The 17,343-nt window shown below is 31.3% G+C and overlaps 1 protein-coding gene across 1 annotated transcript; it reads left to right on the forward strand.

The window, feature by feature from the left end:
• Window positions 1–249: 249 nt before the first annotated feature.
• On the forward strand, window positions 250–16,484 carry LOTGIDRAFT_236027 (hypothetical protein; the record flags this gene model as incomplete). Its single annotated transcript, XM_009066122.1, has 30 exons — window positions 250–406; window positions 925–1,067; window positions 1,645–1,748; window positions 2,156–2,275; window positions 2,740–2,840; window positions 3,023–3,092; window positions 3,332–3,468; window positions 3,726–3,838; window positions 4,071–4,204; window positions 4,422–4,570; window positions 4,838–4,948; window positions 5,163–5,283; window positions 5,672–5,842; window positions 6,130–6,204; window positions 7,081–7,241; window positions 8,010–8,180; window positions 8,441–8,612; window positions 9,225–9,473; window positions 9,933–10,168; window positions 10,443–10,539; window positions 10,729–10,847; window positions 11,296–11,526; window positions 12,021–12,176; window positions 12,488–12,689; window positions 13,280–13,471; window positions 13,676–13,918; window positions 14,464–14,661; window positions 15,078–15,261; window positions 15,729–15,910; window positions 16,209–16,484. The coding sequence occupies exons 2-30, from the start codon at window positions 944–946 to the stop codon at window positions 16,482–16,484; spliced, it is 4,599 nt and encodes a 1,532-aa protein (XP_009064370.1). The 5' UTR covers window positions 250–406; window positions 925–943.
• Window positions 16,485–17,343: the final 859 nt, after the last annotated feature.

A 17,343-nucleotide genomic window follows, 5' to 3' on the forward strand; every position in this document is an offset into this window, starting at 1 on the left:
GCATATAGAGGGGAGGTAGGTATAGGTAGGCAGCCATATATAATAAAGATATCATAAGGCTTGACAAAAGAGACTATTTACGTAAAAGGGGAAGCAACTGTGGTTCTTTCCTTAAGGTGGCGCTATGTTGTTTACAATAGAAACATGGCGGATTTTTCTTAGCAACTGAGTTTTTCTCAGAGAAATGAGATTATATTTTCTTCAATCATAAATAAAATTTGAAACTGCCGGCTTCCCTCTGTTAGGCCTATTAAGTTAGTCACGCAAACTTTATCTTATAAGTTATATACAGAAGCTAAGCAAGTTATACAGCCACAGCAAGTCGTTGACGTTGTGATAACCCTCTGCAGTGACAAACAAACTTAGCTGAAACTTCAGTCGGCTGACTTCACTTGACTATAGTTTGGTATGACTGCTCCATGTGGTTGCATATTATTATGAAATAGTAGCCAAATAATGATCAAATCAGTCAATAAGAAATATTGACATAATCTATTTATCATATCAATTAACATATACAGGATACCTGTAATTAGACAACATTCGAACTATGGTACAATTGTTATTGTAGGGTACCCCTATTCATTTTTCAATGTCATTTCTCTAAAAGTTAGTACGGAACTATGTCTATATGTGCATGTGTGCGACACGTTCATTTTCTTATTGGGCCTTGGGGATAAAAGTCAATTTACTATGGTGGTCTTTGGCCAGCAATGAAAATAGATCTAATACAGTGTGTTTACTACATTTGCAATTGTTAGACTCATGTCCTCATGATTATACTTTGTGAACAACATTCTTAATGGCCATAGGCAGCCATAGTAAATTGATGTTGTTTATCCTGAGAGGGAAGTAGGGAATGAGTGTGTTATACATGAATATGTTCCTCACTGGCTTATTAATGGCATGTTTGTTTTTTTTCAGGCAAAGTCTAACATAAAAGATGGCTGTTGTAAGTCAGAATCTGTTACCTATGAGTGCTAGAGTGGGAAGTGAGTTATCTGAACGTCCTATTCTACGTACAAGACAAAGTATATCTCAACCCAAAACAGCTAGATCTTACAGAGGTGAGAGTGTGTAGCCATTAAATAAATAGGTATAAAACTGATATAAATGTAATGGAATTTACTAAACATTGAATGATGTAATCTTATAAATAGAAGGTGTAGATAAAAGCCTTCAGTCAACATGGGTATAAGCTTTGAAAATGTAAATTTTATGTGTGAATTAAGGTAAGGTACTCAGACATGCACAAATATTTTTGTTTGAGTATTCTCTACAGTGTATCTTCGACCTGTATGCAAGTCTTTGTTATAACTATGACCAACTTTGCTAACACTTCAGTGGCCAAGTCGGCTAATCTGCTGAACTCTGACTTCACATGACTTGAGTTGACTTGACTTCTACTTTGAATGCGATTATGTAAGTATAAATTAAATAGATGTTGTAATTAATCTCAAAAGTTGACTTCTGTCCAGCATTGAGCTGTTCGTACACCTTGCCGACAACGGCTTCTAAAGGTCAACAGTGACTGACGACGGAAGCTTACTGTGGCTGCTTCAAGGTCTATTGTATCTCATAATAATAGTTTAAACTTTACACAGTTGTCAGTGGTTCTTCAACTTTGAATTATCATGCTTTCAGGTCGTCTTGAAAGGTTTAGTACAAGTCGTCCAGGATTCTCAAGATTAGAAATTGAAACTATATTGAGAGAAAAATTACATCAAAATTATGAAAATATCCAAAAGGTATTTCCTTTACTTCTTAATGATATTTGGATTTTTGGAAACATTCAACCTCATCAATGTGGACCTTTGGTTGATTATGTGTTCCATTAATCTGATTGGTCATGCATTAAAATCGATTTTGAATTTGTTTTTTTCAACCAATCAGATTACTGGATTTCTTAAAATCTGGATTTGATCTTAGTTAAGATTTTAAGAAATAGGCTCCCAGGTCGTTGAAAAATGTGCGATTAGCACAAAGTGAATGGCAGTTTTTACTTTAAACTTAGTGAAAAAAGTGAAAGCTCTTGGAGAGACTGAAAGGTAAAGTCCATTGATTGAAACTGATCTCAGTTACATATAAATGAAGTTTGTATTGTGAAAAACTACAAAAAACAATATTTAGATACTGTTCTTTTTTCTAATCAAAGGCTCTGGTGTCACATGATGTTAAAAAAGATGGTACAGTAACAAGAGATGATTTCCGTTCAGTATTAACATCACATTGTTTTCCTTTAACATCACATCAATATGATACATTGTTAACTAAGGTAACTACAGACTTTAAATAATAAGTTGGAACCATTTTGGTTAACCTGGATGTACTTGTTCAACTTTGCATTCATTCACAATATCCATGTAATGCACAATTAAGCTTATATATTGAGAAAAAAATAAATGGATTTGTATGTCTTCCTTTTCTGCATGTAATTGATTTTGCCAGGACAACATTATTAGCCTGCTCTTTTTTTGATTTCCAACTGTTGAAGGATATTTAACGTGCACAGCCTGTAGCACATGGGGCCTCGGTTTATTGTCACATCCAAACAACAGGACACTTTTTCCTCTTACCTGCATCACTGACAGGGGGAAACCTGGTTGAAAAAGGTGTCATCTCGATCTATGCTAGGATTGAACCCTGGGCCTTCAGGTTAGCAAGCAAGCGTCTAACTCACTCCCTTAACCCAGTTACAATACAACTTAAGGCAACGTTGTCCATTTCTTCTTCCTTCAGGTTGAACAGAATAATGATGGTTGTATATTGTATTTGAAGTTTCTAGAGAAGTTTTCAGGAGGAAAAAGTTTACAGAAAACTTCTGATGACTTGTTATTGAGGTATGATTATTTTGTCTGTTGATCAAAGATCTTTTGAATTAAAAAAGAAGTGGATTTTTAGCAAATATTTCAGGTGCTGAAGAATTTAGGCAAACACTAGTATTTTTTTGATTGAGTTTTATAGATGGATGCTCTCATTCACCTTTCTGTCAGTATATATCTTCAGTTCTTTTGTATTTCAGAAACAACCTACATACGCCTGCTGTCAAAGATGTTGGGGTGGAAAATCTGGAAAAAATGTTGCAAGAAAAGGTATTTTTTTTTTTTTTAAACTTTAAGGCCTTTTCAATAATTTCTTATTTTTATGGATTTGTGCGATTAAAGAGGAATCCTGTTGTATAGTTATGATGTGATTAGGTCACTGAAGAATATACACTCTTGTAGGCCAAGTGTGAGAATATAAATTTTATGTTAATTCTAAGAGATAGAGTTGTAAGTTTTAAACTTTCTGAAAACAGGTTCTGTGTTTTATGTCCAACCTATTTTTTCAGCTCAGAGAAAACTTAAAGTCTATAACAAAAGCTTTACGTTTATTTGATTATAATTTTGATGGTAAAATACAGAGATATGAATTCCGACGTGTTTTAGAGAATTATTGTTTTAAACTCACTGATTCACAATTTGATAAGTAAGTATTTCACCTGTTTTAATTTGTTTAAGTTTAGATCATTTTGGAATGTGTTCAATAAAGAGTCACACACTAGAGTGATGGCTGTCCAGGCAATCTGATTTTAAAAAAATCTGGAATTTTATGTTTCATGTTTTGTTTCAGGTTATTCAACTTATTCATGATCTAACATGCTTTTTTATACATCTTTTATTCAGGATCATTTAATATCAGTATTTAACGAATCAAATGCTAATTAATTGTATATTTAATTGTAGGTTGTGGCTAAGATATGACACTAATCATACTGGTATGATTAATTATAAAGAATTATTACAGAAATTAGGTTTTCAGATTAATAAATTACTACCATCCAATACTGTACACAGCTGTAAGTTAATTATTAAGTCAATTAAGACATTGTGTCAGGACTAGTTCAAGGTCACTAAACTCATGAACTGACCAGAATTACATTACTTGACCCCTACTTTTCTCTTGTAGCAAGGAAATTAGTGCAAAACTCACAGTGTCAACTAAAACCCATAAATTTGTGTCCAATAGGAGAGGGATTTCTGAATTTAACATAAAGAATAATTCAAATTGAAAAATGTTACCTTTTTTAGCATTAACTCAGCCAATTGGTTTGCTCCAGTCAGAAAAGAGTGTGGATAATAGACTCCGCCATCAATATAAACAAGAAGAACAATGGTTGAAAAAAATGTCTTTTGAGCAAATTGAACAAGAATTCAGAAAACGGGTCAGAAAATTATCAAAATTTCGTAATCCAATCTAAAACTTTTTTTTATTAAGGTCATTAAGTGATTGTCTAAATGTTTGATTTTCTATGTAATGGGTTCAATTTCAGCTATCTGTGTCACTTTTAAAAATGAACTGCTTAGTGTTGCCTGTCTTCATTAGCATAATCATTTATTTTATTAATGGTCTTAGTGATTTTAGTTGTCATATTATTTCAGATGAGATCAAACTATGTCAATTTAAAGAAGTCGTTTTTAGCGTTTGATAAGAGTCTATCAGGGTTTATCAATATAGATGATTTAAAAGCTATATTAACTAATTTCACAATACCAATGTCAAATCAGCTCTTCACTAGACTCATGGAAAGGTAAAAATTTCAATTTTCTGCTAATTACTTTCAAGTAGAGGCTATCTGTGTAATGATAAGGTAACGATTAATCCATTAAGTAGGCTAATGTGTATGTCATGGAAAATTGGTTTTGGAACTGTGTGCATCGATTTGAAGACACTTGCTTTCCCTCAAAATACCAGACGTCATCATCATAGCCAAACTCTTTCAGACATGATCAGTTGCACATATCACAATAGGCGAATCAAGATCCGTGTTAGAAATATATTCATTTATTCACTACAGATGTGGTATAAGAGGTACAGGCAGAATTGCTTGGGAAATATTCCTGGAGAAATTTCAAAATCCAATGGACTCTGGCAATGGACAAACAATACCAATAAAGAACAATCATAAGTAAGTACGAAAAGCTATTAATATACCATAATATCGTTACTGGATTGTCAACCAACGTCATGCAGATTTGATAATTTCAGAATATTCTTGCAAATAAAAAATTGGAACATTGACATTAGAAGCTTGTCCTAGGTACATTAAAACAACATTTCTGATAATCTGTTCAACAGATATTCTTTCTGAATATGTAAAAATTATTATATGTATTTTGTAGATTTTTCCCAGTAATGGAGAAGCAATGTACAGTATTATCTGAAGATGTATGGAATCAACTTTATAAGAGTATAGAATCACATTATTCATCATTTAGACAGGCTTTTCTTGAATTTGATATAGTAAGTACACCAAATTGATTTTGATTTTAAATACTTTCTTTTCTTGTCCAAAATTGGTCTGGCTTTGGCCTCCTTAACTTTTGAGGCCATATTTCTCTTAATGGTTTAGGGGGTTCTAGATACGATTGACCCTTAGTTATCTGGCTTCATTCTGACTGTTTTGGGGTTTGTTTTGTGGATAGTCAACCAAAATTTCGAGTTCATTTTGATCACTTAGATCTTTTGACCAAGACTGTTTTCTGAAGAATCCATTTTTTCCATGTAATATAAGTGGGCTTGAGACAGAAGGTCCAAAAGTTTTGTTTATTTGCTAAATAAGAATTGATTTCTAAGATGATAGTGATATAGCTTAATAACTGTGATCAATAAACTGTTGTTTTCATTATAGAACAGAACTGGTAAAGTTACAAGAAAAGATTTTCGAAGAATTTTAGAGAAGTTTACGTTCCCATTAGATGATAATCAGTTTAAATGTGTTATGTTAAAATTAGATCCACATCATACCAACCATGTCACTTATCATCAATTTCTCAAGCTATTTGAGGAGAGGGATACTTGGGTAAGGGATACTTTTAATAGGAGACATGGGTGAGGGATACTCGCAGGGAAAAAAAGACACATTTTGACAATTTTTAGAATTCATAATCTCTTAAAGTAAGATGTTTAGGATCTTAAAGTCAAATATTTTTTATGAAAAAAGACAATTGTGGAACGTTGGGAACATCATTCTTTGCTTGAATCCAATAAAAAGCTTAATTGACTTCCTTATTGATCCAGTTTGTTCCCTGGAAAATCCCTTAAAAGGCTAAGATGACAAACTTCAGTTTCTATCAATTTTTTTTTTAGGAAGGTCATAAATGGTTGAATTCAGTTCATAGATTCAATGAAAAACAGAAACCCATTATAATGGCATGGGGCACTGTAAGTATCCTATTTTGAAGAAGTCATAAATCACAATCAATCGAGCTAAATTACAGATATTTAGTTTATTGTTTTTTCTGAGGGTTTTCACACTTGCTGTCCATGATCTGACAAAACTTTTCTGAAGATAGTATTCTTTTGAATGCATCAAAAGTTGTCAGAATTTATTCTAACTAATCAAAAACATGCTCACGCGTGAGCTAAAATAGCCCATAATTCCTGCATAAATCATATATTGAATACAGCATTTGATTTGTTGAATATTTTTAATGACCTAGAACATCACCTGTTCTTGATATTGATAAAACCCACAATGGGCACAAAATCTTCACTGAACTATACACAGAAGTTTAGTGGAAATATCAGTTTAAATTATATAGTATTGCTGTATATTATGTTAACATGATTTATGTAATTAAGTATATATAATATGTTGATACTATAATTAAGTATCATGTTATCATAAGAATGATTATGTTATTAAAGGTATATATGATAGATGTCTTATGTACTGGTAGTGTTTAATTTCTGCTTCCAGTGTCACTTTTCCAAATAAACATCTGGCTTGTCTATAATTCAATAAGAAAAACTGATGTTATTCAACAAAATAAAACATAAGCGATCTAGTTCCATGGTCTTCAGAACATTAATTAATCCAGAAATTACACAAAAATAATTTCTTTAATTATTCATTGATTTTGGCATATTTTTGACTATTAAATGTTTTTTGAAATTTTTTAGATATTGAAATTTCTGGACTGTCATCCTTTAATCATATTTTCTATTAATATTATTGATATATCTGCACTGCCCGACGGTCAAAACTTGCCCTTTAAATAAAACCATGCCTTTATGTATTTGAGTATATTTTTATAGGTTGAAGATATATTAAGAGAGAAGATAGTAGAAAATTGGAGAAATGTATCAGATGCTATAATATATTATGATCATTCAGAGGAAGGCTTTATATCTCCTACAAATCTTAAGAGAGTTCTCAATAAATATGTTTTACCTATATCAGATGAGCATTTTCACAAGTAAGCACTATAATTAAAGCGGCACACCCAGGATCTAGTCCTTTAAGTGGGAGCTGCGGTGACTCAGTGAGTTAGACGCTTGCTTGCTCGCTAACCTGAAGGTCCAGGGTTCAATCCCGGCATAGGTCGAGATAATACCAGAGATTTTTCAACCCGGTTTCCCCCTGTCAGTGAAGCAGGTGAGAGGGTCTGTCATGGAAACAGCGTCTAGTCATTCGGATGGGACAGTAAACCGAGGCTGTGTGCTACAGGCTATGCACGTTAAAGATCCCTCGACAGCTGGAAATCGAAAAAGAGCAGGCTAATGCCGCTGTCCTGGCAAAATTTCCCTCATTGCACCCTGCATGGCATTGCCCGTCTTCATTAGCCCATATGGTGCAGAAAAATAGGACGTAAAACTCCATTCATTTCATTTCGTTTTGTCCTCTAAGTATTTATCTAACCATCTGATAGAACTCAATTTTATCTATCCATATCACTTTTAGGAATTGGAATAAGATACCAGGTTCTCCTTCAATTGCCAGTTAAGACTGTTGTCATTTCCAGGCTGATATCCAGACTGTTCTTAACATTCTCTTGGAAGTGATGATAGTCTAAACTACCAAAGTGTGACTGAAATATTAAAGAATGGTATGTCAAAGTCTGATTCTGGCTGATATGGATAGTTTTAATAATCTATAGAGCAAATCATTAGAAGGCTAAAGGAGGTTTCACATATTTTCCATACAATAAAGAAATTTATGTACTTTTTTTTATGTTTTACTATAGACTTGTGAGTAATTGTAAAAGTTTGGGATCTGATGCTAAAGTAAACTATATAGAGTTTCTGGAGAATTTGAAAGTGGAAGTGTCTCCAGGCGACCTGTGTGGTTTAAGTTCACAGATCTATGCAGGAAGTAAAGTAGCTGAACATGTACGACATTCTGATCATATAAACAGGTCAGTATGGGTTATGGAATAATAATTTTATTTTTATTCAAATCTTTTCATTTCAATTTTATGTGTATCAGGAACACTGATAGCATCAATTTGCCTCATTCTAATTTCGCTCAGTTTGTAGTTCTTGCAATTCCATTTGGACCAAGCTTTTTTTTTTGTCACTATCATAATTTAGTCGTAAGTCAGTTGAAAAGTGAATGTGTTACGTAACACTGAGTGATAAGTATAAGTACCATATCACCACGATCTTTGTATTGTAGACAACTGGTGATTAACAAGAGATTAGAAGAGAGAACTAACTTTTTATCAGCAGAAGAAGTAATAGCTAAATTACAAGATAGACTCAGTCAACATAATACATTACTTTATCAAGCTTTCAACTCATTCGATAAAACTGGTAAAGGAAAGATATCAAAGAGAAACTTTCGAAGGGTAAGTAACTCACTTTTGTTTCAGTTGTTGTATATTATGTATATTTTTGTATTTTGATAGTGATATCTTTATATTTTCAGTTGTTGTATAATATGAAAATATTTGTATTTCAGTTGTTGTATGAAATGAGATTTTCTATTTTCAGTTGTTGTATAATATGAGATTTTATATTTTAAGTTGTTGTATAAAATGAGATTTTTTATTTTCAGTTTGTTGTATTTGATATGAGATTTTATATTTTCAGTTGTTGTATTGTATAGATATTTTTATATTGTTAGTTGTAGAATACAGAGATTTTTTTAATTTCAGTTGTTGTATAATATCAAAATTTTTATATTTTCAATTGTTGTTCAATATTAAAAATTTTATAATTTCAGTTGTTGTTTAATATTAAAAATTTTATAATTTCAGTTGTTGTATAAAAGTAAAATTTTTATAATTTCAGTTGTTGTATAAAAGTAAAATTTTTATAATTTCAGTTGTATAAAAGTAAAATTTTTACAATTTCAGTTATTGTATAAAAGTAAAATATTTATATTTTCAGTTGTTGTATAAAAGTAAAATATTTATAATTTCAGTTATTGTATAAAAGTCAAATTTTTATATTTTCAGTTGTTGTATAATATGGGATTTGTGATGAGTGATGAACAATTTCAAGAACTGGTTACAAAATTACAATTTTCAGATGGCTTCATGTCATATAAGAATTTTATCAATAATTTTGAGAATCGTAATGGACAGGAGGTAGATATTATACGAACAGGAAATCACCATGTTAATCCAATACGTGGTGATGAATTTGGATTTAAGGCTCAAGAAGTAGAGAATCGTTTACGTACCAAATTAAGAGATAACTTTCCTGTAAGTATTGATTCCTTGACCCAACTTTTCTTTAATAGTGAGAGTATGTTCCAGCTTACTGAGAATTGTAAAGAATTCCTTGGACACAGATTCTTCAATTTCTGTAAACATTTTAAAATCTTGGTTTTTACATTCATGTCAATCAATAAACCAAGTACTAACGATCTGAACTGCAAAATAAATCATATGAGACAAATCATTGTTTCAGGAACTTCATTTGGTTATTTTTTTTAATCATAGTCCAATTTTCTAAATTTTTTACTAAAACGTTTCAACTCTGCCTTTAGACTGTAAAACAGATATTTCATAGTAAATCTGCATGTAATTTTCACTTAAAAGTACGATCAAGCATATTTATATGCTCCGTATGTGAGCTTTTTTTGAAATTTGAATGCACAAGAGAAACCTATGGGTTTAAAGAAAATGGCCTGCGCTCACCCCATCTTTTCACTTTTTCAGGATTTAAGATCAGCTTTCTATAAGTTTGATAATGATCACGATGGAGTATTAATCAAGATTAATTTTCGTGATATGTTAGATTATTTTATGATAGTCACAAGTGATGAGGAATATGAGATCCTGTGTCAGAGATTGGGCATCGATAAATTTTCAAAACTCACTTATCAGGATTTTTTGGACAAGTTTGAGATCCGTGACACTGAAGCTGGTCATAAATGGTTGAAATCTGTTCACAGGTTGGTTGAAAATTATATTTGCATGTGTGGTTTAGATTTTATGACGCATCTCAAAAGTAGTTTAAGTGATGATGATTATGTAAATTGTTGAAATGTCATGAAAACAGATCATCTTGAACTTAAGTTGTAAAAATATGTTTTTATTATTTCTTTGAATTTATTCTTATCTGTAAAATTTTGGAAGAATATCAATCAATTTAGATTAATTACAACCAAAACAAATACAAAAATATTATGGCACATTTTGATGTCTTACCTGTCTTTTTTATCCTAGATATAACCAAACTATACCACCTAGAAAATTAACAGCAGAAGAAACACATGAAGAACTGAAAATTAAAGCACATAGACAATGGGCTGATTTAGCAAAGGTAAGCAGTAATGTAAATTCAGTAAAGACTCCACAACAGACATACATCAATAGAGCAGTTTAGATCAAATTTTTTTTTTATTAGACTTTTATCATTCAATTTTATTGTAAACAGAAATAATTTAGTGAGAAAATTTTATTTTCAAGGCTTTTTGTACTCAAAAGTACATTATAATTTTCTTTATTTCAGGCATTTTTAGGTTTTGATCGAAAGAAGAAAGGAGTGATAAGAAAGAATGAATTGAGGAATGTATTAAATAGATTTATGATATCTAATGTTAAAGAGGAATTTGACAAATTATGGAAAATGTAAGTCAAGACTATTTTATATTTGGTCTGACTGGTAGTAATGCAATAATTTGACAGGGGTTTTAGGAATTAGGCTACAAGAACCACAGACAGTAGGGATGTTAGAGTAACAGAAACCATTTATCACAGATACTTAATACAAGGTCTATTTCGAGTCCTTATCATCTTTATAGATATTGGATATCAATATTTGGGAAAAATCAAAAATGCGAACTTCACTTCTTGGCATCAGGGGTTATAGATTTCTTATGGTGTATCAGGTCCAACATCTTGATTAACAACATCTTTAAGTTGACTTCCATTTCACCCTAATTTAGTTGGTAAATTGATCAGACCCAGTCTAATTAAAATTAAACCAAACTTTTAATCTAAACACTACAGTTAGGGTCTTATGACAGCCCTCTTGAACATTTATCCTTATAACCTTTTGACCTTTGCTTTATTTTAGGTATGATGAAGATGAAAAAGGTTATGTATCATATCAGGATTTTCTCAATAAGTTAGGATCTAGTGAGTTTACACCTATTGATGAAGGAACCAGTCAAAATATAATAGATGGCAGTCGACAAACATTATTAAACCATAATCTACAACAACATTATAAACACGAAGACACCACTTTAAAACAAGCTGAATTAGGAATGCTTATGACTGCTGAAGAGGTAGAAAAACTGCTCAGGTAAGAAATATTCATATTTGTCAAGGATCATGTCTACCAACTGATCCATGGCCAAACTGTTGACCAATAATCCTTCCTGGATTATCCCGATTTATTGTTTGGTTGATGAGGAAAGATGTCTTATTCAAGGTCACCAGAATCTTGTGTATTAGACATTCCTACCACTGTTTCACCATTGATCCTACCTAGATTTTCTGTTCTTTAAAACTTTTTGCAGCCTGAATCCAACTTGAGTTTATAATTAGAAATGTGGCAAGAGTTGACTTCACAGCATCCTTACCTCAAACGATCACAAGGACAAGGATGTCTTGAAGTCTTAACTTATAACACTGTTTCTAGGATATCGTAGCGCTAAGATCATTTCGAGAACATGTGGCCAGTAACTTAACTTTAGTGGAATGAAATTAATGGAGTTTTTGCACCATTAACTTAAATGAAGGTGGTGAACCTAAAGTTTAATCTGAAGGTGCATAACTTTTCATGTTTTATTTCAGAGATAAAGTAAGAGATAAATATAAAGATTTTTATACAGCTTTTAGAAATTATGATAGTAAGAAACGTGGGTATTTATCTATTAATGAAATACAGAGAGTTCTAGTGGATTTGAACATCTTTCTCAATGAGGAGGAATTCTTCAGATTGTTAGATAGGTTAGTTTTTTATGTTTTATTTGATTGTTGATTTCTTGTGCAGGGATGCTGATTTAGTTTTTAATAACCAGTTATGTCTGATTATTTTGATTAAAATATAAGCTTACTTTATTTTCCGTGACATCTGAATTTGTGTTGGAAAAAGTGTGAAAAATTATCTGTTACTTTAAACTTCTTACAATCAATTTTAACAATTAAGAAAGGTGTTTAAGAGGTCTAAGACTGTTTATGAAACAAAGACTATTTTTCTCAATTAAGAAGCTCTTTTCAAATTCAACTTTTTCCTTCACAATTTCATTTGATACTTCTAGAATTGGTCTTCACACAAACCAAAGCAAATTGAACTACGAAGATTTCTTGAAAGCATTTGAAGAAGGTAGAAAATCTAGTTATGGAACCAGAAAAACAGAAGAGTTCAACTTTGTAGGAGAAGATAACTCTAATTTGTCGCCTGAAGATGCAGAAGACAAACTCAGCAAGATAATTTCTAGTCAAAAGTACACACTAGAAAAGGTAAGCTTATTGAAAGTTGTTTCTTCTATATATATTTTTTTGAAATAAATCACAGAAAATTGATTTATCTGTTAGTCTTTACTGCTGTTGAATATCTAGTTTGAGGTTTGACAAGGTATTTAGGTTGAAATCCCCTAAAGTAAGAGCACAGGTCTTAATTTGGCTAATGAAGATGGACCATGCCAAGCAGTGTCATATGAGGGAAAGTTTCTCATGTCGACACAAGAACTATTCTTCTCATGCCAAGATTGAATCCCAGATTTACACTGGGCTGACACGGAAGTGCTGAGTGGCATCAGAATTGAGGAATTGAACCCATAACACCTATTGCCTAGCAGACGACAAATCAACTCTAAACTGACTGTGCCATATTTAGGTATTAGGAAGTGATTCTTATGTCAGTGATACTGACACAGGTATTAGTTTCCAGTTAGCAAGCTAGTGTCTAGATCAACCACCCCAACTGTCTCATCTCATCTAAATAAAAAAAAAAAATGAATAAAAAAACATTTGCGCCGAAATTTGAATTGTACAAAGAAGGAGATTTGATTTTTTTTTTCTAATTTTAAATTGTATGACACATTTTTCAGGCTTGTGCATCATTTGATAAAGATAATGCAGGAATGATATCTGTGAATAATCTACGACGTGTTATAGATACATTCTGTTTTAAACTAACCAATAAACAGTGGACACATTTCATCAATAAATTTACTAGAGAACCAGATAATATAATAACTTATAGAGTGTTCTTAGATCATTTTTCTCCAGTTAATCTAGCGGTAAGAGTTTTATTGATCTTTTATCCTAGGATTTGGGTCTACGTTTTGTGAATATTGTGATTGATGTATCAAATGAATAATATTACTTATGTGAATTCTCTGAAAGAGTTTCCAATTTGATGAACACCCTGAAAAAGTATTATACTAGTTACACCTTTTACACAGTTTTAGGAATAAGTTTCATATTTTGATATATTTTAACAGGAATCTAAGAATTGGATGAGTATGCTGAAGAAATCAGCTTTAGTGAGTAATGATGCAGAATTGGTTTCCATGGAAACAACACCAGATTCAGTAGAAGAGAAACTAAAAGAGTCAGTGGTAGCCCATTTTCATACTCTAGCTAAAGCACTTGAAGAAATAGATTATGCTAAGATCGGTGCTGTTGGGAAAGAAGATTTTAAAATTGTGTTAGACACTGAGATATTTAAACTTACTGATGATCAGGTAAGAAATATGGACACATTGTCTAACTGTATTTATCAAAGGATTTATGTCATTATTGAGCCTTTGGTTGCTTCAGTTTTTATTATTTTTGCACCTGAATTTTTGGAATTTAACTCTCATTTCTAAAAACTAACTGTCCTAAAGGGTTTTGTAGCAAAGTTTGTAAGAGCATTGGAAACATTATATGAAATCAATTACTTGGTTACATTACCTAAAATGGTGGTTGTGGGTTCTTATCTTGGTTGGCATGTGAAAGTCTGATGTTCTTGAATAAGTCATCTTTTCTCATCAATTGAACAAGCTGTAAATAATTGGTAATAATAACCTGAAAAGATCAATGTCAAGAGATTTTGCCAAGCTGGTGAAAGATCCTCATGAACCTAAGTTTAACCTTGTGAAAATGAGTGTTCATTCTTTTTGATGTTCTAGTCAATTGAAAATGAAATTATGAGACATACCATGGTTTTTTTTTCCAACAATGCCAACAGAAGAGTTTGTATGAGTTGTATTTTTGAAATTTGGTGATTTTCAATTCTTTGTTTTAGTATGAATCTTTATGGAACAGTCTACCTGTCAATGAATATGGTAATTTGGAATATGTAGAGTTTTTGAAATTTCATGATCCTGAATATATCCATGGCAACCAACAACCAACCTCTGTAGCTAGATCAGAATCCGGTCAGGAGGTAGAGTTATCTCCCATTAGACCCCGAACTTCATTTTCACAAAGGTCTATAACCAGAGTAAGTAAATCACAGCTTTTAGTTTCCCTGTATTAGATTTGAACTGAAATTTTCCTTTAAAATTCCAATTTTCATAAGCGCAACTGAAATTGAAATTAGAGCCTGTGTGAACTTGAAAACTTTTTTTAAAAGATTTGGTTATCGTTTCAAAAGTGAGGCATTATCTCCATTTGCCTTCATTATGCTTAATGCATGCAAAAAATATTTGAATTTCGGTTCTGTATTGTCTAGGGGTGCTTTTGTCATGGTACAAAATTGCAGAGTGGTTTTTGTCCAATAGGGCTTTTGTCTTACTCATGTTGCGTAAGAAAAGTATATGACATTTCTTATTAGAATAAAAACTGTTATTCACCATTCCTCCATTGAGAAGCTATCTCCAATACAACAAATCAAAGGACTTTGATCATTACTTTCAGAGTGATTCACAAGGGTCAAGGACATCCCGTTCTAAAACCAGATTATCAACACCTATGGTGAATGCTGATAGTGCTGAACAAAGGTTAAAACATGTGATATTTAAATATTGGAAAGAAATACAGAAGAAATGTCGATTTTGTGATCCACAGAATACTGGTTCAATAGATAGTACACAGTTTAAATGTAAGTCCTAGACATATATGAACAAGAATATTATATCAAAGTTTGAAAGTGTACACAATTGCCATATTAAAGATGGGTTAATACTTATATGAATAGAAGAAGTGTTCTAATGACTTAGAAAAATACCAGTTTGTCTCACATGTCCATAATTAATTCATAATTAGCTAAATTAGAAGAGAATTACAAGCAGAATTCCATGGGGTGACAAATCAAGAAAGGTCAATAAGTCTTTTTTTGTTTATTCAGACTGTACTTACATGGACATTTATGATTGGTTATATGCAATAAGAACATAATATGATTAAGAATACATGATAATTCATAAGAAACACCAATTAATTAAATAGTTTGCTTAATTTGACACTAAAAAACACTTATTGTAGAGAAACCGGGAATGGAAAGTACGATATCTTTGTGATTATAAGAATCTTTCACTTATGATTATGTCACATGATATTTATTTTTAGGTATATTAAAACAGTTAGATGTAGATTTATCACCAGAAGATTTTAACACCTTAATGATCAAATATGACTTAAAAGAAAATGGCAGTTTTTGTTACTCTGATTTCTTACGCCATTTTGTATTAGATATAAAATCTAGAGAAAGATCTATAAAAAGACCACAATTCCATCCTACTATTTTAGAGGTAAGAGGTTTTACTAGAAAGAATAAATTTTGCCTTCCAATTACTTTTAAAAAATAGAAGCATCTAAATTATTCATGCAAAGATATATATATATATATATATGCATATCTGGGGACAATTTAAAGCATAAATGCAAAAAATTCCCATATAGGTACTATAGGAGATTTCACTTGATGCTAAGAAGGGATACACACTATATTCTCATTTATGCGATACAAAGGCACTCTTAGATAAACAAAAAGGTTACTCATGGATATGGTAAATAAACAGCCTTATTATAACTTTATTTTCATTGCAGGCTAAAATGGAATCAGCAAATGATAGATACCAAGATACAATGAAACAGATTCAAGCAACAGTAAGTGAACACTGGAAAGATATGAGGCGTATGTTTCGTGTCGTTGATCCACAATCTACGGGGGTAGTGTTCTCAGATGATTTTCGTCATATTTTACGACAATTTAATGTTAATTTAAGTGAAGAAGAGTTTACTCATATGATTTCCTACTATGATAAAAATTTAGATAATCAAATAAATTATAATGATTTTATTAAATTCTATTTAAAACATTAAAGTTTCATTTTATGCACATGTGACTCAAGAAGATGATTTTGTGTTATAAATAATTGTGATAGTTGTACAACCCCTTGTTGTAAATCTTACTCTTGTCAAAAGTAATGAATTTTGATTGTGTTAGTTGTACAACCCCTCTTGTCAAAAATAATGGGTTTTGATTGTGTTTCAATTCCTTTGTTCAAATGATGAAAATGATATGTTAATTGTACAACTACCCCTGCCAATATAATGACTTTTTTGTATTGTTCCCTCTGTTTAGAATAATGATTCTTGATTGTTTTAGTTGTACAACCTGTTTTCTTACAAAATAATGGATTTAATTGTTAGTTGTATGCCCCTCTTTCTTAAAATAATGAATTTGATTTAATTATTTGTACAACTCACCCTGTTAAAAGTAATGAATTTATTGTTAGTTATACAGCTCTTTTTGTTGAAAAAATAATGAATTTTAATTGCATCAGTTGTACTCCACACGGAAATCTGTAAAAATCAAGAATAATTATGTTTTGTTTTCTGACTTAAAGTTAATATAGAAAATATATTACATGTACATACTAATTATATTAAAGCAATATTTTATTTCTGTTAAGCAAATCTGTGCGAAAGTGACATTTTATACTGCACTTTTACATTTAAAACTAAGCATTATGGACAGAGCCGAGAAAATTAATCTTTTTTTTTTCATAAAGTACAATAATCACTTTTGATATTGCTCTGGTTTTGGTCATCAAATTACGCATTTTGTGTATGATAATTATACGCAAGATTATCTGATTTTGTTGGAAATTCTGTATATTAAATGCTAACTGTGATATGTACAATTTGCTGTGATATTTTGTTATTTTATTATACAGTA

Source organism: Lottia gigantea (assembly GCF_000327385.1).
Source record: "Lottia gigantea unplaced genomic scaffold LOTGIsca_73, whole genome shotgun sequence".
Lineage (NCBI taxonomy): Eukaryota > Metazoa > Mollusca > Gastropoda > Lottiidae > Lottia > Lottia gigantea.